At 35.6% G+C, this 25071-nt stretch overlaps 2 protein-coding genes and 3 non-coding genes across 6 annotated transcripts; 3 read left to right on the forward strand and 2 right to left on the reverse strand.

Annotated features, from left to right (window-relative positions):
- Positions 1-3376: 3376 nt before the first annotated feature.
- On the forward strand, positions 3377-3448 carry trnaq-cug. Its single transcript has one exon. It is a non-coding gene; the product is annotated as a tRNA-Gln (tRNA).
- Positions 3449-4530: 1082 nt separating this feature from the next.
- Positions 4531-4602, forward strand: trnaq-cug. The gene has a single exon. It is a non-coding gene; the product is annotated as a tRNA-Gln (tRNA).
- Positions 4603-4736: 134 nt separating this feature from the next.
- On the reverse strand, positions 4737-4809 carry trnaa-agc. The gene has a single exon. It is a non-coding gene; the product is annotated as a tRNA-Ala (tRNA).
- Positions 4810-9023: 4214 nt separating this feature from the next.
- LOC109098762 (tetraspanin-33-like) lies at positions 9024-16880 on the reverse strand. Of its 2 annotated transcripts, XM_042733397.1 has the most exons (9): positions 16617-16878; positions 15900-16019; positions 15143-15200; positions 14816-14940; positions 14658-14732; positions 14461-14556; positions 13958-14086; positions 13048-13209; positions 9024-9427 (listed from the first exon to the last, which is right to left on the reverse strand). In XM_042733397.1, the coding sequence occupies exons 4-9, from the start codon at positions 14921-14923 to the stop codon at positions 9320-9322; spliced, it is 678 nt and encodes a 225-aa protein (XP_042589331.1). In that variant the 5' UTR covers positions 14924-14940; positions 15143-15200; positions 15900-16019; positions 16617-16878; the 3' UTR covers positions 9024-9319. The 2 variants fall into 2 exon arrangements, with proteins under 2 accessions (XP_042589331.1, XP_042589330.1); XM_042733396.1 differs by lacking the exon at positions 15900-16019 and having other exon boundaries at positions 16617-16880.
- Positions 16881-17408: 528 nt separating this feature from the next.
- On the forward strand, positions 17409-24874 carry LOC109099075 (receptor expression-enhancing protein 6). Its single transcript, XM_042733398.1, has 7 exons — positions 17409-17613; positions 18101-18194; positions 18347-18485; positions 22921-23089; positions 24072-24148; positions 24270-24293; positions 24454-24874. The coding sequence occupies exons 1-6, from the start codon at positions 17487-17489 to the stop codon at positions 24288-24290; spliced, it is 627 nt and encodes a 208-aa protein (XP_042589332.1). The 5' UTR covers positions 17409-17486; the 3' UTR covers positions 24291-24293; positions 24454-24874.
- Positions 24875-25071: the final 197 nt, after the last annotated feature.

Genomic DNA, 25071 nt, shown 5'->3' on the forward strand with positions numbered 1-25071 from the left:
GTAGAGCTACTTTGGGTCACTCAGATTTGGGTGGGTTATGAGTACAGGAAGGCAGGCGATCATACTCAGGATTTCTTGAGGTGTGTTGGTCAGGATGGCTGTGGTGGAGAAGATGAGTGAAGCTCTTGGATCGGAGGCTCTGCAGGGACAGAGCGCTGATACTCTACAGCCTGTTTCCAAAATGGTGCGGGTTTTCATCACACTCAGGTAAGGCTTGCACTGCTTGTTTAGTCCGCTTGCCTTTGTATGTGGTTTTTTTGTTCCAAAGTCATGGAAAACCTGGAAATATTAGGGAATTTTGAATTGAATTTAAGATAGAAAAGAACAATTCTGTAGTGTGAGTTTTATAGTTATGCTAAGTTCTAAAATGTTTATTTTCACTCTGTGGGTACAATCTCTATAAAATACTACAGAAATGTTTATTCAATAATCACAAATCCTGAAAATGCATTAGTCCAAAATTCCAAATAAGTGTAGAATACAGGTGCATCTCAATAAATTAGAATGTTGTGGAAAAGTTAATTTATTTCAGTAATTCAACTCACATTGTGAAACTTGTGTATTAAATAAATTCAGTGCACACAGACTGAAGTAGTTTAAGTCTTTGGTTCTTTTAATTGTGATGATTTTGGCTCACATTTAACAAAAACCCACCAATTCACTATCTCAACAAATTAGGATATGGTGACATGCCAATCAGCTAATCAACTCAAAACACCTGCAAAGGTTTCCTGAGCCTTCAAAACGGTCTCTCAGTTTGGTTCACTAGGCTACACAATCATGGGGAAGACTGCTGATCTGACAGTTGTCCAGAAGACAATCATTGACACCCTTCACAAGGAGGGTAAGCTACAAACATTCATTGCCAAAGAAGCTGGCTGTTCACAGAGTGCTGTATCCAAGCATGTTAACAGAAAGTTGAGTGGAAGGAAAAGGTGTGGAAGATAAAAGATGCACAACCAACTAAGAGAACCGCAGCCTTATGAGGGTTGTCAAGCAAAATCAATTCAAGAATTTGAGAGAACTTCACAAGGAATGGACTAAGGCTGGGGTCAAGGCATCAAGAGCCACCATACATAGACATGTCAAGGAATTTGGCTACAGTTGTTGTATTCCTCTTGTTAAGCCACTCTTGAACCACAGTCAACGTCAGAGCCATCTTACCTGGGCTAAGGAGAAGAAGAACTGGACTGTTGCCCAGTGGTCCAAAGTCCTCTTTTCAGATGAGAGCAAGTTTTGTATTTCATTTGGAAACCAAGATACTAGAGTCTGGAAGAAGGGTGGAGAAGCTCATAGCCCAAGTTGCTTGAAGTCCAGTGTAAAGTTTCCACAGTCTGTGATGATTTGGGGTGCAGTGTCATCTGCTGGTGTTGGTCCATGGTGTTTTTTGAAAACCAAAGTCACTGCACCGGTTTATCAAGAAATTTTGGAGCACTTCATGCTTCCTTCTGCTGACCAGCTTTTTGAAGATGCTGATTTCATTTTCCAGCAGGATTTGGCACCTGCACACACTGCCAAAAGCACCAAAAGTTGGTTAAATGACCATGGTGTTGGTATGCTCGACTGGCCAGCAAACTCACCAGACCTGAAGCCAATAGAGAATCTATGGGGTATTGTCAAGAGGAAAATGAGAAACGAGACCAAAAAATGCAGATGAGCTGAAGGCCAATGTCAAAGAGGCAGTAATTAAAGCAAAAGGAGTCACTACCAATTATTGAGTACACATAAAATAAACAAACATACCATAACACAAACCAAACAATAAACAAAATTTTTTTTTTTTTTTTTTTTTAATGAAGTATTCTAATTTGTTAAATGTGAGCCAAAATCATCACAATTAAAAGAACCAGAGACATTAACTACTTCAGTCTGTGTGCATTGAATTTATTTAATACACGAGTTTCACAATTTGAGTTGAATTACTGAAATAAATTAACTTTTCCACGACATTCTAATTTGAGATGCCTGTATATGTAACTTTAATATGCAATGCTTCTATTTTTATTTTGTGGAGGAAGGCAGAATTAGGGTCACACTTCAATTTGGGGACTGATTTACACTATTAACTATTCGCTAATATTACTATGTTTGCTGCTGTAAACTCATAATTTGCTGCTTATTAATAGTAAAGTAGCTGTTAAAGGGTTACTCCACCCCAAAATGAAAATTTTGTCTTTAATCACTTACCCCCATGTCGTTGCAAAACGTAAAAGCTTTGTTCGTCTTCAGAACACAATTGAAGATATTTTGGATGAAAACCAGGAGGCTTGTGACTCTCAAGGTCCAGAAAAGTATCAAAGACATCGTCAGAATAGTCCATCTGCCATCAGTGGTTCAACTGTAACGTTATGAAGCAACGAGAATACTTTTTACGCGAATAAAACAAAAATAATGACTTAATTCAACAATTTGTCTCTGTGTCTCTCCGCATCACCGTAGCGCCATTTTGGAGAATATCCACTGAATACAAGCAGTGTACGCTCTTCTGTGTCAGCCAAAACAAAAGGGTATGTTTTCTACGTGCAGCGCGGCTGACACAGAAGAGCGTACACTGCTTGTGTTCAGTGTATATTCTCCAAAATAGTGGAGTAACCCTTTAAGTTAAGGTATGAGATAGCAATAAAGGATATCAAATATGGTCATGCTGGATAAGGCATTAATATGTGCTGTTTAAGTACTAATAAACAGCCAACATGCTAGTAATATGCATGCTAATAAGCAACTAGTTAAAAGTGAATATTGGTTCTTAAAATAAAGTTTTACCAAAATTAGTGTTTGTACTAATATTGAAATAGTTCTGATTAGTCAAGGTGGTCAGGCATTTTTCTATAATGATGTAGAACCATACAATCAATTACCTACATAGTGCTCTTGGTTTTGTAATAAGCATATTATTACGTACTAGTGTAATAATCGTGTAATAAGCAAGATAATGTACATGAATAAATATAATGAAAAAAAAAAACTCCTTCAGGACCTGACATTAATACATTTCATTTATTTGACAGACATGAAACGAGAGAAATGCATTGTGAGAGAAGGCCTATTCTGAGCTACAGGCCTACTGTCAAAGCTTGGGTCTCGTCTTTGAGGTTTGTGCTAAAAATGTATTTCCAGTCTAGTTTAATTCTGATGGGAAACATAAAAACAGTCTATAATGACAATACATTTTTATTTGTTGTTACAAATGTACTGGTGTTGAATTTAGTTTTTTTGTTGTTGTTGTTGTTTTTTCCTTTCTCACAGGTAGTGGATTTCAGATGCGGAGTCCGTGAGATGCTCCATAGTTTTGTTTTTTGTCCACGGGCCGTGTGACTAAAAATAACTGGGATCCAACCCCTCTGTTGGCCCTGTGAGCAACAGCTGCTCCTGTCAGGGTTCCATGGTGTAATGGTTAGCACTCTGGACTCTGAATCCAGCGATCCGAGTTCAAATCTCGGTGGGACCTGCTTTTGCCCCCAACGTGCGCAAGACCTGGTCCAAAAAACTTTTTGGCAGCATTGAGCCCCAAAATCTCACTTAGGGAGCGTTGCTTTGTAGCGTCAAAGCACAGTTTGTCTCTTTAGGGAAGTAAGCGTAAAAGGGCAGGGCCCAACTTGGAGAATGCGGGCATCGATCCCGCTACCTCTCGCATGCTAAGCGAGCTCGCTACCATTTGAGCTAATTCCCCTGACCACTGTGGAGTAACGTCCTTTTGTATTTTTCGTCCAATGTACTTTTGTTTTTAAGGCCCTGCTTGGTCCTGTTACCCCAGTATATATGTGTGTGGATTCAGCCAACTTCTTCCCTCTGTTTCCCACACTGGCTTAAAGTCTAAGGGACATCTGACAGTTTCAGCTGTCCTGCCTAAGATCCCTCTACATGTTAGGTCCAGCCCCATTTTTGAATCTATTCAGAGGCCAACTTTCATTCGTTGTCCTTTGACACTGTCTCGAGGTGTTTGATTACTTCCATGTTAGTTCATGTTCCTTCTTTTGTTACTGCTGTAGCCAATCCTCTCTGGGGTTTTTTTTTTTGACTCGTGGCTAGGTGGACTGGCAAGGCTTGCTTGTTGGTCTTGGGGTATGATTCTTGCTTTTGGTATGAGAGGTCCCGGGTTTAAATCAGAGAAGAGCCCATAGCGGGGCTTGGTTCTGAAGCTCTTTTGTCTCTTTAGGGTCACAAGCAATCATTAAGTTTTTAGTCAATCAGGCAGAAGTCCAGTCAAAGCTAGGTTGGTTAGATCAGTTGGTAAGAGCATTGTGCTACTAACGCCAAGGGGGCCAACGACCAAAATTTACTGGGATCCAACCCCTCTGTCTAACTGCTTCCTCACAGCCATAATGCTATCTGTCTCCCAGGTGTAATAATGTAGTTCCATGGTGTAATGGTTAGCATTCTGGACTTTGAAGCCAGCGATCCGCATTCAAGTTTCGGTGGAACCTGCGTGGTTTCTTGCAAAAGGAAAATAAAAAAGTTAAGTGGTTCTGCTGGCGAGCCTGTAAGTGATTTAGTCTTTGTGGCCCTGTGAGCAACAGCTGCTCCTGTCAGGGTTCCATGGTGTAATGGTTAGCACTCTGGACTCTGAATCCAGCGATCCGAGTTCAAATCTCGGTGGGACCTGCTTTTGCCACAAATGTACATGAATTTTCGGCAATAAGTGAGCCCCAAAATCTCACGAAGGGAGCGTGGCTTCGTAGCGTCAACGCACAGTCTGTCTTTTTAGGGAAGTGAGCATAAAAGGGCAGGACCCAGCTTGGAGAATGCGGGCATCGATCCCGCTACCTCTCGCATGCTAAGCGAGCGCTCTACCATTTGAGCTAATTCCCCTGACCGTGGTGGAACAATGTGCATCGGTCCAAAAGATGCCTTCGAAGAGCGACCGCTATTATAACGGGCTTGAAGAAAAGAAGCCATCTGTCCTCTTTGCTGGAACCTTTGCACTGGGCCACCAGTTAGCTTTAGAATTAACTGAGAGATTGGGCTTTTGTTTTTTAAGGCCCTTCTTGGTCTTGCTACCCCAGTATATATGTGTGTGGATTCCTGTATAGCATATGCTACCTTTAGATCACTCAGGTTGCGCAGCCAACTTCTCCCTTCTGTTTCCCACACTGGCTTAAAAAGTCTGACCATTTCAGCTGACCTCCCTAAGGTCCCTCTAGGTCCAGCCCCATTTTTTTTAATCCATTCAGAGGCCTTCTTTTGTTGTTCCTGTAATTGTTCTTTTCTTTTGGGCTGGGTTTGCACTTAAATTATTATTATTATTATTATTATTATTATTATTTAACTTGTGCTATTTTTACTTGAAAACAAGTCAATTAGAACTAATTAACTCAATAACTTATTTTTCGGTGTGTGCTTTGCATTTGGAGCAAGCGTATGATGACATATAATGTTGCCAATAAAGAACCGCTGTGTGAGATTAATAATCTGCATGTGCGGTCTTGTTCCATTCTTAAGGGTTTTTTATTTTGAAGGCGTCCTCTGTGCTGTCTTCTCAATAAATGATAAATACATCATCACTGGATCCCTGGAAAAAAAAACATCAAGGTCTGAGATGTCTGTAGTGGTGAGGATTGTTCACTGTTGCGCATGATACATATTTGTTTATGACTAATCAGTCTGTGGAAGATTTACTAATAATTTGCTAATAATGTCTTTCATGTCTGATTCAGTTGCTTGACTTCAATTCCATTACAGGTAGTTTGCTCCACATCCAATTGTTGGCTGATACGCAGCTTCCTCCGAGTCAAAAATTGGATGACGTGCCATCAACATCAGGCCCAAAACCATCAATTTATCCTTCCGCCAAATCCCAAAGGACAGGCTCTCTTCTGCGGATCCAGGAACGGCTCGCTGCTGCCACCAGGGAGTGCCCACATCACACCTGCCCCCACAGCAGCAGGAGTTGTGCAGCCCATTTCAGCACCTGGGTCACTGTTAAGCACACTAGTCCTTAACCCAGACATGACTGTGTCAATGGTGATTCCCGCTTCTGGTGACCCGACACACCTTCCACTCCCACCCCCAACACCCACTTAGTCTGCTGCTCCTGTGTCTGCTGCTTCCTGTGTCTGCTGCTCCTGTGGTCTGCTGCTACTGTGTCCCCGTTACACCGAGAGGACCAGGCGCCGGCGGGGCCCTGGAGAAGGAAAGCGGACAGTCCGTAAGAGGAAGTATGTGCGAGGGGTTACTTTTAACACGTGCAGCAAATGTGGGCAGGCCCAAAACTAAAAAGTTTTGGTCATAGCCGATATGGTAATGCCACATTTTGCTCACATGCATCAAATGGAAAATCTTTAGATGACTGGTTGGCAGAACAGCGCCAGCAAAATAAATGAAAAACTCTGCCTCCTCAGTAAATAATATGTTTCCTGTATATATTTTGTATATATAACATGGTCCCACTCTTTTCATATTGTTTTTTTTTTTATATATATATATTAGGGCTGTCAAATGATTAATCACGATTAATCACATCCAAAATAAAAGTTTTGTTTACATAATATATGTGTTTATACTGTGTATATTTATTATATATATATAAATACACACACATGCATATATTTAAGAAAAAAAATTTGTTTATATATTAATATATTAAATATATTTATATATAATATAAAATATAAGAATATAAATATATAAATGTATATACATGTAAATGTATTCTAAATATATAATTTATGTGTGTGTGTATTTATATATACATAATAAATATACCCTGTACACATACATATATTATGTAAACAAAACTTTTATTTTGGATGTGATTAATCGTATTATCATCTTGGACAGCCCTCTAATATATATATATATATATATATATATATATATATAAGTACATAATATCTTTCCTGTATATATATATTTTGTATATAGTACATGGTCCCACTCTTTTCATATTGTCCTTTTTATATTGTGTATGTATGTATGTGTGTGTGTGTGTGTGTTCATTTTAATAAATGTTTTTTGTATATATTACTTTGGCCCACTCTTTCATATTGTGTGTATATATATATATATATATATATATATATATACACGTAATATATATATATATATATATATATATATATATATATATATATATATATATATATATATATATACACGTGTGTGTACTCATTTCAATATTTGTTTGTATTCATTTTAATAAAACATTTTACATTTTACATTTGAAGTGTCTTTTGATCAGATAAATAAAATCTGCTAAATCATATCAATCAAATCATATCCACACACACAAAAAACATATTTGAAGAAACGTTTTTATTCATTTTATTTAAACACAAAAATAATATACATACAAAATAAAAAAAATCAATGTAATATACGATCAATCAATATAATGGTATGTCATAGATAACTGTAAAAAGGCTCGGTTTATTGCACGCTTAACAATACATGTAGTGGAGAGATGACGTCACGGCTCATCTGAAGAGATGACGTCACGGCTCATCTGAAAAACCACGGGTTCGAGTCCAGGCCGCGGAGGGTGACTTGTTTCACATGTAATTACAACTCTTCAAAACGCAGAGGAATATACCCCGAGTATTGCTGCAGGGGAAATTTTTCGGCGTTTTCCCGTGTTCTGCGTCTTTTTCGCTTGCGTGCGGGCGCAAAGATTGGGCCCCTTCCTTTGCGCAGCGAGCGCTCTACCATTTGAGCTAATTCCCCTGACCATGGTGGAACAATGTGCATCGGTCCAAAAGATGCCTTCGAAGAGCGACCGCTATTATAACGGGCTTGAAGAAAAGAAGCCATCTGTCCTCTTTGCTGGAACCTTTGCACTGGCCACCAGTTAGCTTTAGAATTAACTGAGAGATTGGGCTTTTGTTTTTAAGGCCCTTCTTGGTCTTGCTACCCCAGTATATATGTGTGTGGATTCCTGTATAGCATATGCTACCTTTAGATCACTCAGGTTGCGCAGCCAACTTCTCCCTTCTGTTTCCCACACTGGCTTAAAAAAGTCTGACCATTTTCAGCTGACCTCCATAAGGTCCCTCTAGGTCCAGCCCCATTTTTTTTAATCCATTCAGAGGCCTTCTTTTGTTGTTCCTGTAGTTGTTCTTTTCTTTTGGGCTGGGTTTGCACTTAAATTATTATTATTATTATTATTATTATTATTATTATTTAACTTGAGCTATTTTTACTTGAAAACAAGTCAATAAGAACTAATTAACTCAATAACTTATTTTTCGGTTTGTGCTTTGCATTTGGAGCAAGCCTATGATGACATATAATGTTGCCAATAAAGAACCGCTGTGTGAGATTAATAAAGCATGTGCGGTCTTGTTCCATTCTTAAGGGTTTTTATTTTGAAGGCGTCCTCTGTGCTGTCTTCTCAATAAATGATAAATACATCATCACTGGATCCCTGGAAAAAAAACATCAAGGTCTGAGATGTCTGTAGTGGTGAGGATTGTTCACTGTTGCGCATGATACGTATTTGTTTATGACTAATCAGTCTGTGGAAGATTTACTAATAATTTGCTAATAATGTCTTTCATGTCTGATTCAGTTGCTTGACTTCAATTCCATTACAGGTAGTTTGCTGTACATCCAGTTTGTCTACTGTCCAGTCATAAAGATGATGCCACACAAGGATGATTTTGTTGCCATGTCCCAGCATGGCTCTTTCATCAAGGAAGGCTTTCGCTGTCCAGACTCCCTTAAATCTGGATACAACCCCCCTCCGTAACTTCAGAGCACATTACCGAGTTACCTCTCAGGAGAAAAACCTGAATGATTCGCACACCGTAATCAACAAGCTCCCAGATTACAACCCTGCTCAGTTCAATTTCATCGCTATCGGTTTGATTAAAAGCAAAACATCCAACATGTGTTCTCCTTTAAATACCTTCTAGGTTCTAAACCTCTTACGATTCAGCAGCCCACCTGTGTATAGAATTAGGCTTTACACTAGGATATCATCTGTGTTATTACATGTTTGTAATTACATAATAATTATATAATAATAACTTTGTAATTACATAAAATATATTTTTTAGAATAATAAAACAATTTACTGTTTAGTCATTTTATAGTCATTTATTCAATATTGCAAGTGTTAAAAGTAAAAGACAGCATGTGGTAAAATATATTTTTTATAACAAAACAGATAGTGTAAACAGGCACAAGCACAGGAAAATATAGTTTTTTGTGTTAGCACTGAATTTAATCACAGCATTTGGCTTAATAACTCACAGTATAACATAGAATAATAATCACATTATTTGCTTCTAATTTCTAACATGTTATAACTTGGTATTTCAAGTGCAATGCATCATTGAATTCCAATGCCTGCACTTGGTGAAAGGTAAGCATATAAAACCAGTCAAGACTTTCTGTTGCAGCAAAGGTTTTTGCTTCCTTTCTGTTTCCTCTTCTCCTGAACACTTTGGATTTGACGGAGCTGTACCGACGCCAGTGACATCATACATATCTAAAGAACAGACAAACCATTATTAGCCTCAATGCAAAGAGATTTACTTTTGTCTTTTTTGTTTTGACTTTTTGTATGCGAGTTTCATGTGTCCTGCATATCAGGGATCAGAGATAATATTTCTAGTGGCTCAGTATGGGTTTTACTGTGGTCTGCATACTTTGGGTGGCTGTTCATGTCTAATTAATTGTTTTGAATTTAAGAGAATGAGTCCTGTATGAAGAGATCACTTTGTACCATAAAAGCAAATGAGAGTTGTTAACATTTACATACAGTGGGATCCAAAAGACAGCTAGTGAACATAGTTCTATTTTGCATTTAATATATTTTCCACTAAAAATAATAATTGAGTAGAAACCTTTACATAAATTTGCTGTATGTACTCCTCATTCGGGGCAAAACCTGATGATCCATGTTATCCTAAATTTGAGAATGTTCTGTGAAGCATTAATATAAGCATAAGTCTAACCTTTTGTACAGAGAAGTTTGCGTGCTCATTGACTTTATATATATATATATAAAAAAAAACAAATATCCCCCACTGTACTTTTTTTGTTTATAATTTCATGACATATCTAGAAGTAAAAAGGCAAGTAACTATACATGACATGAAGGAAAAAGCAAGTAACTTATAGCCAGCCTATATTTCAAAAATCAGTATTCATTGATTTGTGAGCGAGTTTTATTGGGATCCATTAGTATTAAGTTTGCTATTCTTTAGTATAATAATAACAACATAAGCGGGGGTGTTTGCCATTATCTGTATTTTCTGAAATTCATTGTACGATTTTTCAATGTAATGCTATGATTTTTGATTGAAAACAGTCAATAGAAAGTACGTAATTGTCCATCATTAAGCTTGTTTTCGAATAGTGAGGTCAAAAATAAATTGCATTTAGGATCAAGAAAATGAATATACATGTGTTAAACAGAAAAACATAAAAGAACCGAACAAAAACAATTAATAAACGTTTGGGGCTCATTAAACCATTGAATCACTACATTCTCAAGGTTAGTTATTTGTGAGATTATATAGTCTGATAATAGTAATTTGATGTACTCTGCTCTGAATAAACCATGATATATACTATAATGCTGTCTACTCCATCAAACTATGTTATAACACAGTCAAGGGTCGTGATGATGGTCTTATAGATTTGTTGCCCCAAAACAGATACATATCTATGTTATATGCTTATGTTACAGTCTTGGTATGCAACCAGGAAATCTATTATTCTGCTATTCTTACTGTCATAGCCCACCAGGGCCATTGTACAGTTTCACTAACATTGATTTCTAGGACCTTTTTGCTGATACAAGTGCTCATTTCGGAGTTTTAACATTCAAATTGTCAAAAAGACATGCTTGCCACCATTAGGACTGATTTGGAGTTGCCAAATATGTCACCGGGCTCTTAATTCGTTTGAAGCAGTTAGCTTTTGTGTCCAATTTACTTAGTAAATCGATGGAATCATCTTTGACATAGATATCGTTCAGAGCATTTACTGATCGAGTTCCGTGTAGCCTGCATTTTATGCATATGAAATAACTAATATAGCTTCGCGTGTCATTTTTAACCTATTTGTACCAAAGAACAGATTACAAATAAACCTGCCTGACAAAACTGACTGGCACATGGGCACTATCTTCTCTAATTTATTGTTCCCCATCAAATTGAAAAGGTTAGTAAAAACATATGTGCCATTTGTATAATACACTTTTCTATAGGCTTGAGGCGCCAATATCATACTAAATGGAATATTTTGCGTGGAAAAACCAGCCCACAGCTACTCACTATGTATCACACAAATCATAGGCTTTACAAACCATTATTTTAATGGATAGATAACTAGATAACAATAATGTATGCCAGCCCGATCTAATATTCTCACAGTTAAATAGTAATGACATTGCACTTGTTATCTTTTGCTTTAGTTAAATTCGACAATCTCAGTACACTTTACTTGAGTCTTAGATATCGGACACCACCAGCTTCACGACATACTCATAGATTAGATTTACAGTTAACAGGTAAAGGACTTGGCTACAAATTTAAAATCGTAATATAATCTTCAGACTCACCGAGTAATAATATGAGTAATGACAAGGACATTAGGTTGCTTTATTTCGAATATACATGTTATACTTGGTATATCATTAGAAAATACAGAGTTTTCACTGTTTTTGCATGAACTCAACTATATGATCTCAAATACACGACCAGTGAAACTAAAACTATCTAATCTAACAGTTATAACTAAGATTTAAAAGATATAAAATTTTCTCCTATGCAGATAATACTTTTCCAGAAAAACATTCCGTCAAGCCTACAATTTGCAATTAGATTTTGTAGCTGTTTCTGTCCTCTTACTGTCAAAAATTGGCGGGTTCATACTTGTCTTTTTCGTAAAATCATATTCCCAGGTCCTGACAAACCATCATCCTCAATGGCCAGCACAAGAAACATTTACCTTTTTGATCAGATTTTTCATGTTCTGACCTCTAGACTGGGACTTTTTGCACTGTTCTGTTGTTCCTGCATCCCTCAATAAACAAGCTCAGGATCCAGAATGCAGCGGCTAAGTCCTTACCGTGTCTCAGATATGGTCTAAATTACCCCAATACTGCGCAGACTGGCTAATTTCTATATTAAATACAATATTTTTACAAGAGGCTTTGTACCTAAACAGTCTCACCACCGTACAACTACCATCATATTTTTGATAGTAACCTAGAGGATCACTAAAGGACAGTAGAGCTTTTTCAACATAGTTCCCAAACGGTCTGGATCTAGCCATTTCTATTTTCGGAGTGTTCAGACAAATTTAAATAAAGATAGAAACACACCTTTACTAAATTAAATAATGTCTCATAAGTCTGGACTGCAATATAAATTTGATCAATGGTAAGCGCGTTGATTAGCTTCTTTAATTTGGCGTTAAACTAATTAAAGCCTTAATATCTTACAGTCGAGCTACGCTTATTATGTCTGTCATGTTTGCGTTCTCATTGACAAATGTATTTTCTCCCCCCCATCCATGATTGAAGAATGATCAACCCTTAAAAGTCAGATTCACTACAGAACTATGTTGCTTTACAGTTTTGACTAATTATAATAGTGTTAATTCGTAACTATCAATTATGATTTGAAAATTGACTGTTTTGCTATTGATTTGTGAGCGGGGTCATCTGATATATTTATTCAGATATGTAGCAATTTTCTGTAAAGTTGCTAAGGTATAATAATAAAAAATATAAAATGCAATCTTGATGTGATCTGAATTAATTGTCCCACATAAATACAGAGCCCACATAAAAAATACCAAATTATTGATAAGCAGTAATTTAGCAATTCAGTCCATTTAAGAAATAACTGGAACAAATGACACAATGCCATGTATTATGACCAGTATAAACTTTTATAAATCAGTGGAGAGCCCACATCTACTCACCTACATGTGGAATAACTCCATCCTCCACAATTTCAGTGTGACACTTTAATTTATATATATGGCTCTGTTATATAGTCTTTAAAATTTTTTTACAGACTCTTCAGGAATAAAGTGCTGCAGGGATGACATATATTTGAAGAAAATAAAAAGATGTAATGTGTGCCTAACCTCAATGCAAAGTAGGGCGAGGGTCATCCCTCCCACCAGCAGAAGATTCTGTTTTCCCCACCAGACGATCTCGTCCAGACATCCAGTGGTGTAGATGAGCCGACTCACCACACCCTTCTTCATCTTCTGGGTCTCATAGCCACACATAGAGTTGAACACAGTCTACACATAAATAAACAGTTTATATGAAGTAGATGTTTTGTATTTATTTGTCTTAATTTATTAAAAAATAGTACAAATGCATTATGTTATGTCCACCATGATATCTCATGGGTCCTGCACTATATGTTACTGTATATGAAATATAAAACATGTTTTGATTGACTGTGCTACTAATTATTCAGTGTGCAAATATAAATACAATAAAAGACCAATCATAATTCAGTATCAACTACTTAAATGCCATTTTCAAACTATTATTAAAAACAAAAAAGTCTGCAATAACTACTAAGTGTGTCATTTTTAAAACTAGTATTTTAAAAATTATCTAAAAAGTAAAAACAATAAACTCTATTTACATGTAATTTCATGCATATATCTAAAATCAAAAAAATAAAAAAATATAATAATATACACATATACAGTATATATTTTGAAAATATTTACATGTAATTTCATGCATATATTTATATTCATATAATTTATATCGTATATTAATATAATATATAAACATAACATTTTTCTTAAATATATACATGCATGTGTGTGTATTTATATATACATAATAAATATACACAGCACACACATATATTATGTACACAAAAACTTTTATTTTGGATGCAATTAATCGTTGCCTAGCAATATTTTTTTTTCTTTTTAAATGTATAAAAAGACTTTAAATGTTTCATGAATTAATTGCAGTAATACTCAGAAGAATACTAACAGTACTATTTGATTTTGACTATCTGACCTCATTCTTTAGCCGTATGCAGCAGGAGAAGGGCACTCCATAGGCCTCCAGACTGAGGTTCTGGTCAGATGCGTTGAAGTACATGTTTTTAGACCAGTCTAAATAGGAGTCCACACCACAGCACTTGAACTACAGGATATAGAACAATAATATAAAGATCAACAGTGTAATCTTTGACCTTTTGCACCTTTTGCATTGCATGCATCGGCCATTCATCAGTATCACAAACTTACACTACAGTTCAAATGTATGGGGTCAGAAATGTTTTTACGAAGTTAATTCTTCTATTCAGCAAGAATACATGAATCGGATGAAAAGTAAATAAATACTGTTATTATATTATTATATAATACTTAGAAATTATATTATTATTTATATTTATCAAAGAATTCTGAAAAGTATCATACTTTCCACAAAAAAGATTTTATTAAAGACTGGAGTAAATATGCTGAAAATACAGTTTTACCATCACAGGAATAAATGATATAAATAAGTTCATTCACCTTTTTCTGTACAAAATCAATCACATTTTCCAGGTCCTGATCATCACGATAGCGTACAATCGCCTTCATCATCAGCTGCTCTGTCCTCTCTTGAACCTACCAATAAATATTGAAAGCAGCCGTTTTAAATATCACATAATTTCTCCAAGATGGGATCTGGTCCGAACTTTGTTCTTGTACTTCTGTGAATTCTTTACCTTTTCAGAGAACAGAAGGCCCAGAACAGCGGCTGTTACTTGAAGAATCAGAATTGCCACCAAAATTCCTACAAACTAGACAGATATGATTTCTTTGTAAATATATAAAAACCAATATTCATACGTGTGACTAAAATCGGCTTGTCACTGTATCTGACCATGTTGAGCAGCAAGGAGATGTTGCGCAGAGCTCCGAAACAGCCAAAAAATGTGATGGTGAACATGAGAGAACCCACGATGATCAACAGCAGCGCTGGATCTGCCATCAGCTTGTCCACTACATCTGTGAAGCATTAGAGAAGAATATATACAGCTTAAAATGTACATGGGTAGTTGACATATCTTAATTAACAACATACTGATACTGATCTGGTAAGAATAATACAGTATAATGTTATATGCACACATATTTTGTCATTCTTAAGTGTTTGCAAGCTTCTTTCATTACAAAAGATGAAAGAATATAGTAAATGTTGTCTACATACCTGACTCTTTGGCAACTTTGGCATAGATTCCAACAGCAATTAGAACAGCACTGAACACCTTCAGCACAACAACACTCATTTGTATAAAATGTCTTCAACACTTAAATTCCATTCAAATTTTCTCAACAACATACAGTATAGGCACAACATTAGATACAATTTGATATGCATATATTTCACATGTAAATAGGGTGAATTCTTCTGGTAAGGTGGGATACTTTTTTTTACTGAGCAGATACTTTAGATATTACCTCATCTTGTTAACTTTAAGGTCCTATTACATTTTCTTCAGTTCACATGTTTTGAAGGTACTGTATGATACATATTTTGAGATCATGCACTCCAGATAAACGTCTTTTCAGGTAAAGTGGGTCATCTTTGATGTATCAAGAAAAAAAAACAAGATCCTGTATCTTAAATAGATATTATAAAAACATATTTGTTTGTATAATATTATCAAACAAACATTTTTAACAACATATTTAACAAATCTGACATGAAAACTTATATCATGGGCTATGAATAAAATTCATAAATTCACTCAATTCATGTGCAAAATTCAAACCAACTGATAGAATGTAGTGTTGATATTAAATTGGATGAAATCTAATGCGATTTTCATTCACAATAAAAACAAAAAACACTAAAATAAAACATAAAACAACAAACAACAAAAAAAAATAAAAAAATAAAAAATTTAAACAAGTATAGTCTACAATAAATGGAATGTAATTGCGGCCATGTTTTATAGCTTTACTCTGCATCTGTTTTACTCCTGTCTTTCCTTTTTCTCCTCAGATTCAACTTCAAGCTTTGCCATCTTTTCTGCTTCCTTTCTTCCATGTCTGAATTGATTATCCTGACTGCACACTCATATCTGTTTCGTAAAAAGTCAGATATATATGTCAATTATAAAAATAACAAAATAACAAGTGAACGACAATTTATATATATATATATATATATATATATATATATATATATATATATATATATATATAAATTTATTTTAACCATGTTTACTAACAAAATAACAAAAGTGAAAAAAAAAAAATAAGTGAACGACAAAAATAACAAGTGAATGACAATTTTATATATATATATATATATATATATATTATATGTATATATTTATATATAATTCATTTATAATTTAATTTTAATCCATGTTTACTGAAGTATCAAATAATACTGTCACAATAATATTTGTTTAAATTGTTTGTCATAAAGAATCAGCCAAAACAATTTTATAATTTAAAAGATAGTGTTCCCTTAATTTAAGACAATTTTATGCTTTGAAATTGTAAACCCACTGAGCAAAGAATAATCGAGCTTTAACGACCCACTTTACCTGAATTCCCCCTATGCAATAACACACACACATATACATACATAGACAACACTGATTACAACAAATAACCAACAACGTATACCTAAACACACACAAAGAACTACATTGATTACGCGTTCTTACCCAGAAGATATAGCAAAACACGAATAACGTGTACTTTACGGCTCTGAACGATTTCTTTCTCCTGGTATTCATCTTATCTCCGTGTCATTAAAAAACAAAGGCAGCTTTTAATTCTTCCGAGGTAACGTGACATTAGTGCTTCGGGTTATTTCCCCTCGTTTCGCCATAACGACGTGTACGCGCTTGCCTACTCAAAGTATTCGCATACCTGTCTGTCTATGCATTTCCAGTTAGCTATCCCCCCCAGAAATATTATACAGACCAAAGAACAGAGAGAGAGAGAGAGAGAGAGAGAGAGAGAGAGAGACAGAGAGAGAGAGAGAGAGAGAGAGAGAGAAAATACAGATTTCTAAAATGCATTTATATAAAGAGCAGAGTGGAGAAATATGATGGTTAAATTGGCTACTTAGGCTAATAGTGATGAATGGTTTGAAAAATGCATTTATTTTACTATATTAGTTCAGACAGATTGCTGTGCTGCAGAAATTACAAGACTGTCGAAGGCTAATGTCAGGTGAGCAGAGTCCCCTAGTGGTTACAACTGTTTAGTATGGTGCTGAAATTGATTGATATTGACAACATAATAAAGTGTAAGCCAATAGGGTGATAACCAAACTAAAGTAAGCTAAAGTAACCAATGCATTTAAGTTAAATTTAAAATGTAATTTAGTTGTTTCCTCATCTTCTCACCACTTTCTCTCGCCCCCAATAAAGAATAATAATTGTTATCAGCCCTCCTCCCACAGAGGCGTCACTAGTCTGACAGTAAGCGGATTGAGTCTGTCCACTCAGCGAAAGCATCCCAGAGACACGTTATCATTCATACACTTCTGTTTAACTGCATAACGTTACACTTTCATTTCAGCAGCGATGTTTACCATATTTGCAAAGATAAAAGACCGCGTCGAGGCTTTTTTGAACGAGAAGAATATAGTCACTGACTGTCTCAATAAAATCGAAGAAAAAACAGGCATCAAGAAACGTTATTTAGCGCTCGGTAAGTCCTGATTTTATATAAAGCCCGTTTCATGTTCTTTATATTTCGTAAAAAGTACCCGTAGGCTACTAATACTTTTATCCTCCGCTTTGATGTAACAGGTGCTCAAGTCAGTCGAAGCTGCTTTGATCCACAGAAGCCTATTACTGGCATGTTAAATAAATGACAAATATCATGACATCATGAATAAAGAGAAATTAAGTTCCCTTCTTAAAAAAGTAGCTAGAGAAAAGTAGCTGAAACGTATGAATAGTGAAGTTCCTCAAAGGGAGATTTTGTCTGACGTTGTCTGACGTAACCAACCCGTGACCTCGCCTTCATCCCTCAACATCTAACTTTACATTGAAATACTGCGCTAAAGATTACACTTGAGGCTTCATCCAAAAACAGTTACCCATGTTACAGTTACTCATTTGACGTGTGATTTTGCTGTTTACACTCATATTCATACATTCATACGTGACATTTTATGATTTTCTTCCAACAGGTGCTGCTGGTGTGACTGGAGCGTATTTATTATTTGGATATGGTGCTTCTCTGCTCTGTAATCTGATTGGTTTTGTTTATCCCGCATATTACTCGTGAGTAATGTGCTTTTAAGGTTTTTTTTTTTTTTTTACAAACAATCAGTTGTCGTAACCTACAGTATAACTCTTTATTATAGTGTTTTTTTTGGATTGTGGTAACTTGTCTTAACTTGTATATTCAGATTTTGTTCTGTTTGCATTTTTAGTATCAAAGCCATAGAAAGTCCTGATAAGGAGGATGACACACAATGGCTGACATACTGGGTAATCTACGGCTTCTTCAGCGTGGGTGAATTCTTCTCTGACATTTTTCTTCACTGGTTTCCTTTCTACTATGTGTGTAAGGTAGGTAGAACAAGGCCAGATGCTGTCTCTGGCTAATATCTGATTTAAGAGGATCAGTTATTAGCTCCTTTCTGCTAATTGGCGGTAAGATTATGCCTTTCTTTTGTCATACTCCATCTGAGAGGTTAATTAGTTGTTTGACAAGCTCTTTAATTTAGGACAGCTCTGTTGTTGGTCTTAAGACATCTGCCAGTTTGTCCATATTAGTGGTCAAGGGCATATGTTTGCTTTTTAAAATCAATCACACTTTACAGATGCACAATGTTTTCATTTTTAGTTATTCTTATCTTATTTAACTGGAATTATCTGTTACAGTCAGTGTTGTATAGAAGCCCATTTCTGCCACTGAATAAAAAAAAAATAAAAAAAAATACTTGCAACTTTTTATCTCACAATTCTGACTTTTTTCTCAGAATTATGAGATATAAACTCGCAATTGCTAGTTATGAAGTCCAATTTTGAGTGGGTGGGTAGGTGGTAGGGGTGTCAGAATTGTGAGAAAAAAAGTCGCAATTTCCTTTTTATTTTTTATTCAGTGGCAGAAACAGGCTTCCATGTTGTTTTCACATTAAAAAAACAACAAATGTAAACTAAAATTAAAAACTACACAAATAAATAAAATAAATGTTATTAATGAATACAAGGGCTGGCAAAAAAAATTTATAATAATAATAATTTAGAATATTCTAATGCAAAAGGGCTGCATTCGAATTCTAGGTCTGCGTCAGCCGTCAGGCAGCCTTGTCAGTGGCGCCCGAAATATGATGACGATGTAAGTGTCATTGCATTTTGATGCTTTTGTTAGCCTATCCAGTTCCCACATTGCAAATGTCTTCTGGCCCAGATCCGGGCCACACAATCACTTTTCCCTCGGCCCAAGTGCCACAAAGAATGACGGCACTGAAGTGGCCCAGAACTGGATTACAGACAAGGGCCACACATGGGCCATAACCGGGCCGAATCTCAGCCAGTTAATCACCCTGAACTGTCCCTGAACTGGGCCAAAACAGGTTTTATTATTGGTGCCAATTCTCAGCCTTAAAGGGATAGTTCACCCAAAAATCAAAATTATGTCATTAATGACTCACCCTCATGTCGTTCCAAACCCGGGTCTGTTATGAGCGCGTTCACAGCACATCCGGTTCGCGAACAAATCACTCGATGTAACCGGATCTTCTTGAACCAGTTCACCAAAGCGACGAACTGAATCGTTTGAAACGGTGGTTCGCGTCAACAATAAGCATTAATCCACAAATGAACTTAGCTGTTAACTTTTTTAACATGGCTGACACTCCCTCTGAGTTCAAATAAACCAATATCCCGGAGTAATTCATTTACTCAAACAGTACACTGACTGAACTGATGACCGAGCCAGATAACGAACGCGGACGCGTCCGATTCGAGAACCGAGGAGCTGATGATACTGCGCATGCGTGAAGCAGACTGACACACAGCGCGTCTGAACTGAACTGGTTCTTTTGGTGATTGATTCTGAACTGATTCTGTGCTAATGTTATGAGCGCGGGTAAACCGAAGGCTTGAATCAAGGGCAATCATCGCCAATGATTACGTCGAGCGCAAAAGAACTGGTGTAACGTTTTCGGCACCCGTTGTATCTGAATCAAACTCGTCCGAAAGAAGACCGGTTTTCGGCAACCGGTTTATTGAATCAAACTGTCCGAAAAGAACCGGTTCGCGGAAAGAAAAGAAACGAACTCCATCACTACCGGTGATCCAAAAACCGATGCAACCGGTTCTTGACTCGAGAACGAGTCAATGTTTCGTTCGTTATTTGGCTCGGTCATCAGTTCAGTCAGTGTACTGTTGAGTTAAAATGAATTACTCCGGATATTGGTTTATTTGAACTCAGAGGGAGTGTCAGCCATGTTAAAAAAGTTAACAGCTTAAGTCATTTGTGGATTAATGCTTATTGTTGACGCGAAACCGTTTCAAACGATTCAGTTCGATTTGGTGAACTTGGTTCAAGAAGATCCGGTGACATCGAGTGATTCGTTCGCGAACCGGATTGTGCTGTGAACGCGCTCATAACAGACCTGGAGAGAAGTCAATGCCTGAATAAAGTCGTAGTTTTTGATATTTTTGGACCAAAATGTATTTTCGATGCTTCAAAAAATCTACAACGGACCCTCTGATGTCACATGGAACTACTTTGAAGATGTTTTTATTACCTTCTGGACGTGGACACAGTATACCGTACATACATTCTTCAATGGAGGGGACAGAAAGCTATCGAATAAATCTAAAATATCTAGTATACTGTGTTCCGACGATGAACGGGGGTCTCACGGGTTTGGAACGACATGAGGGTGAGTCATTTAATGGACATAATTTGAGATTTTTTGGGTGACTTTAAGTAAAAAATAAACCACAAACCCCAAACATAACCCATACCTAAATATCACATACCCAACACACAAACCAAACAGCAAGCAGGATTTCATGTGGGCCAGATCTGGACCAACACTATATTGCTGTCTGGGAATACAGCAAGTACAGAATCTTAATATTTCAGATTATTGCCTTGTATATTACTATAATCACAATTATTCATTTTGTGACATGTGTTGGTAAAAACCAGACAGGCAACATAGTGTGTTGGCCCAGAGATCCGGCCCACATCTGTACATTAATGTACACACAAAACTATGCCAATAAAGTACATTAAACTGAATAGAAAAATCAGACTAAAACTCACACATCATGTAACTTCGTGTGCAATTAAAAAAAATAAAAATAAAAAAAAAACCTTTGCATTGATTTTTCTATCTATTTTTATAAAGAACAAATCAATCCAATAAAAAGTGAGTATATAAAGATGCATTCTATAAAGAGAAACGTAACAGATAGACAGTACAATTAATCATAATAATTATTACAGGTGTGTCAAAGAGCAGTACCACAGAGTGTCCAAGTGTTACGAACAACTGCATCCATTGTAGTCCTCTGCTGGCAGAATCTAATAGTAGTGCGAGGAGCACGGGAATAATCTAAAATTGTTAAACGCTGAAAATACTATCCAGATCTACTCCGTTAAGGCGCGCGTTTCTCATAAAAACACGCATCACACGGAAACACGGCATGTCGCATCTATGAGCGGAAACCGGCGAGAGCCAATGAGCGTTTGATATCGCTGCCGTAAAACTTGTTGTAAAACTTATTAACGGCACATTTTTCAATTGTTACTATAGCTACAGAGGAAGGAGATACATATCGCCGATGAATGCGGTTTGAATTTGGATCTGTTCTGTTCCTCACACCAAGCATCGAATGGATACAGAGGATTTAAATTAAAAAATAAAATACTTTCATGATCATTTTATTTAATGCTTTGTGCATGACAGCATACTAATAATAATGATGTGCCTCATGGTAAACCAATAATTATTACATGCATGGTTAAATATTTCTCTCTCTCTCTTCTCTTTCTCTCTCTTCGTTCTAATGCAAAGATTATTTTGTACCAAGAATAATAATATAAAATTTAATAACATTTTATCTTAAGTGCAGTTTAATGCACTTGATAATTTGCTTATTTTGAAATGATAATGTTTCATTCTGCACTTTTTTCTTGTAGATAGTTGTGTTATTTTATTACACTTTGAAGAAACGTATATGCTGCCAGATCGATTTGGGCACATAATATTTGGGCCACACTCCTTCGCAATTGGCGGAACTCCTCCCACACCTCTTGTGCCGTCACCTCAGGAGAAAGGGTGAAGCCAAAAGCCTTTTTTGAGGCCACATTGGGCAAGTCCGTAACTGAACCCACTATGCCTTTTAAATTCTAATATAATTCGAATTTTGATAATATTTATGTAGAAAAAACCGTCGAATTTTATCAGTTTTTCAGTCATTTGTATATTTAAAACATTTTAAACATTATTATTATAATAACAATAAAAACAAAAAAAATATTATTACTTGAAAAAAAAATATATAACGCTTTTTTTTATTATTATATTTAAAAACAATGTAAATATAAATATTTGAATATCAATGTAAATATAAATGTTTTCATGTAGTTTAATTTTTTATGATTTCTTAAAATATTTTTTTTATGAAATATCCTTACAAAATATAATGAAAACCGAAAAATCAAAACACAAAAAAAAATGAAATGACAAAAAAAAATGTAAAACAAAATTCAAAACTACACTATTTAACTACACCAACACAAAATAAACAAAAATACAACTTTCCATCCTTAAAATTAACAAAAAACTAAGTTTTTTATGAGTTCTTATTTTTTTTTATTGTAAACCATTTCCATAATTATTTATTCTTTAGAGTTCTCGGGACATATAAACTTTTTTTTTTTTTTTTTTTCTGGTGACTGTGGTAAGCCATAATTATTTATTTCTTTAGAGGTCTCGGGACATATAAACTTTTTTTTTTTTTTTTCTCTGGTGTTTAGTGCTTGTTCCTGTTGTGGTGCATGGCTCCGGTCTCCTGGAATGGTTCTCAGATACTGTACAGGCATATGGTGCGGCCATTTTTCCTGAAGCATGAAGCCAGAGTAGATGAGATGGTCAACAATATAGGAGGGAAGGCCATGTCAGCAGCTGAGAACGCCACGAGAGAGGGTATGCAACATAAGAGCTGATTCAAAACACCATTCTTTTCCAGAATATTTGATCTTATTCACCAGTAAATCTCATAATCAAATAACTGCACTCTTAAAAATAAAGGTGCTTTAAAGGTTCTTTACAGCGATGCCATAGAAGAACCTTTCTTGGTTCCACAAAGAACCATTCAGTCAAAGGTTCTTTAAAGAACCTTCTCTGTCTTACCTTTTTATAATCTGAAGAACCTTCTTTCGCCACAAAGAAACTTTTGTGAAACAGAAAGATTCTTCAGATGTTAAAGGTTCTTTATGGAACCATTTAGACTAAAAGGTTCTTCTATGTCATCATGAAGCACCTTTATTTTTAAGAGTGTAAATAGTCTGAAGATAAGAAAATGTTGATGTTAAGAAATTTTGAATAGATATTATAACTGACACAATCAGCCATGAAATAATTGTGAAACATCAGCATTTTCAGATCACACCTAATAAAAGCTTTAGTCACACATGCCGAAATCAATAATAATAATAATAAAAATGACATTCTTTGAAATGTAAAATATGAATTGAAATAAAATTCTATTTTAATGCCACTGCTCAGATTGGCCTGCACTGTATTTCATCACATAACACATGGATTAATGCTGTTCAATGAGGTCACAGAGATTACAGCAAGGAGACAAATACCAAGGTTACATTCCAAATATAGGGACTGAGAAACAAACCGATTTAGACAGAACAATCCATCACCAAGATCCATTTAATACATTACGTAATATGATATCATATTTCTTTAACAGCATATGGTTATCATAAATGTAATGGAGAATTGTTTATTCACACTGCAAAACTTAGAGTTTCAACTTAAATGTAAAATAAGTGGACTGATGTCAGCTCATTATTTGTATATATGAATATAAATGTTCTAATCATTTTTAAAAAAAAAAAATATCAACCGTTCAAGTTGGCACTTGTTCTATCCATTATTCTCTCTGTTGCAGTTCTTCAGACTCTGGTGAGAAACCGAACTATTGGCCCAGCTGAGCCTGGAGCCAGAAGACTGCCCAGTTCTGCTCCTGTATGTCATCATAATCCTAATAAACCCACATTTGACAAGTCATGCAGCTTTCTGTTCTTTGATTTTCTCCATATTAATTTATCTCTCTGTGCTGTCTCTTCTTGCATGTGTCTGACTGTAGGCTGAACCCACTGTTGATTAAACGGTAAGTTTTCAGTGTGTGTATGAGGTGGGAGGTATTTGTCTTGAAAGTTGTATATTTTATATATTTTTACCAATATTGGCAATTTTATTTAATATTTGTAATATATATATATATATATATATATAGTATAGAGTTTTTATTTATTTATTTCTACATGCAGAAATACAGGTGGCCAAAGTGATCTGAGGATGACACCAACATGCAAGAGATGCAGCATCGGAAATTGAAGACATAAATTCTGACAGCTGTATCATATGGTCTGATTGTAAAGACCTCACTGAGTGAATCAATGCCTGATTTTCACACAGCCAATGTCAGGAGTGGAGTTTTGGACTTTATAGTTTAATAACCTGGTGTATTTATTTATTATTCTTCATATAAATTTGTTGAGATTGTTCAGCACTAAAACATAGAAAAACCGAAATGTACTGTAGGAAATTCAATTGACATTCAACATTGTACTGTTATTTATTTATAGGTAGTAATTTGTATTCATGGCATCTGTCAGGGATTTTGTAATCTTATTATTATGATAAAAATGTAAATCTTCAATAAATTTTTGTATTCAACATTTGAAAAGATACTTTTGTGTAGAATTATTTTTTTTTCTTATGTACCACTGACATCATCACCTTTAGTCCTAAAACTGAATGGAACTTCAGTTTATTTCTTATTGTGAGATCATTATGGTTTAATTTGTACGTCTGTGTTGCTGTAAATTGATCTCAGCTTGTGTTCTTGTAACAGTCTTCTTTTTCTGTAGTTACAAATGTTTGCT

Source organism: Cyprinus carpio, chromosome B11 (assembly GCF_018340385.1).
Source record: "Cyprinus carpio isolate SPL01 chromosome B11, ASM1834038v1, whole genome shotgun sequence".
Lineage (NCBI taxonomy): Eukaryota > Metazoa > Chordata > Actinopteri > Cypriniformes > Cyprinidae > Cyprinus > Cyprinus carpio.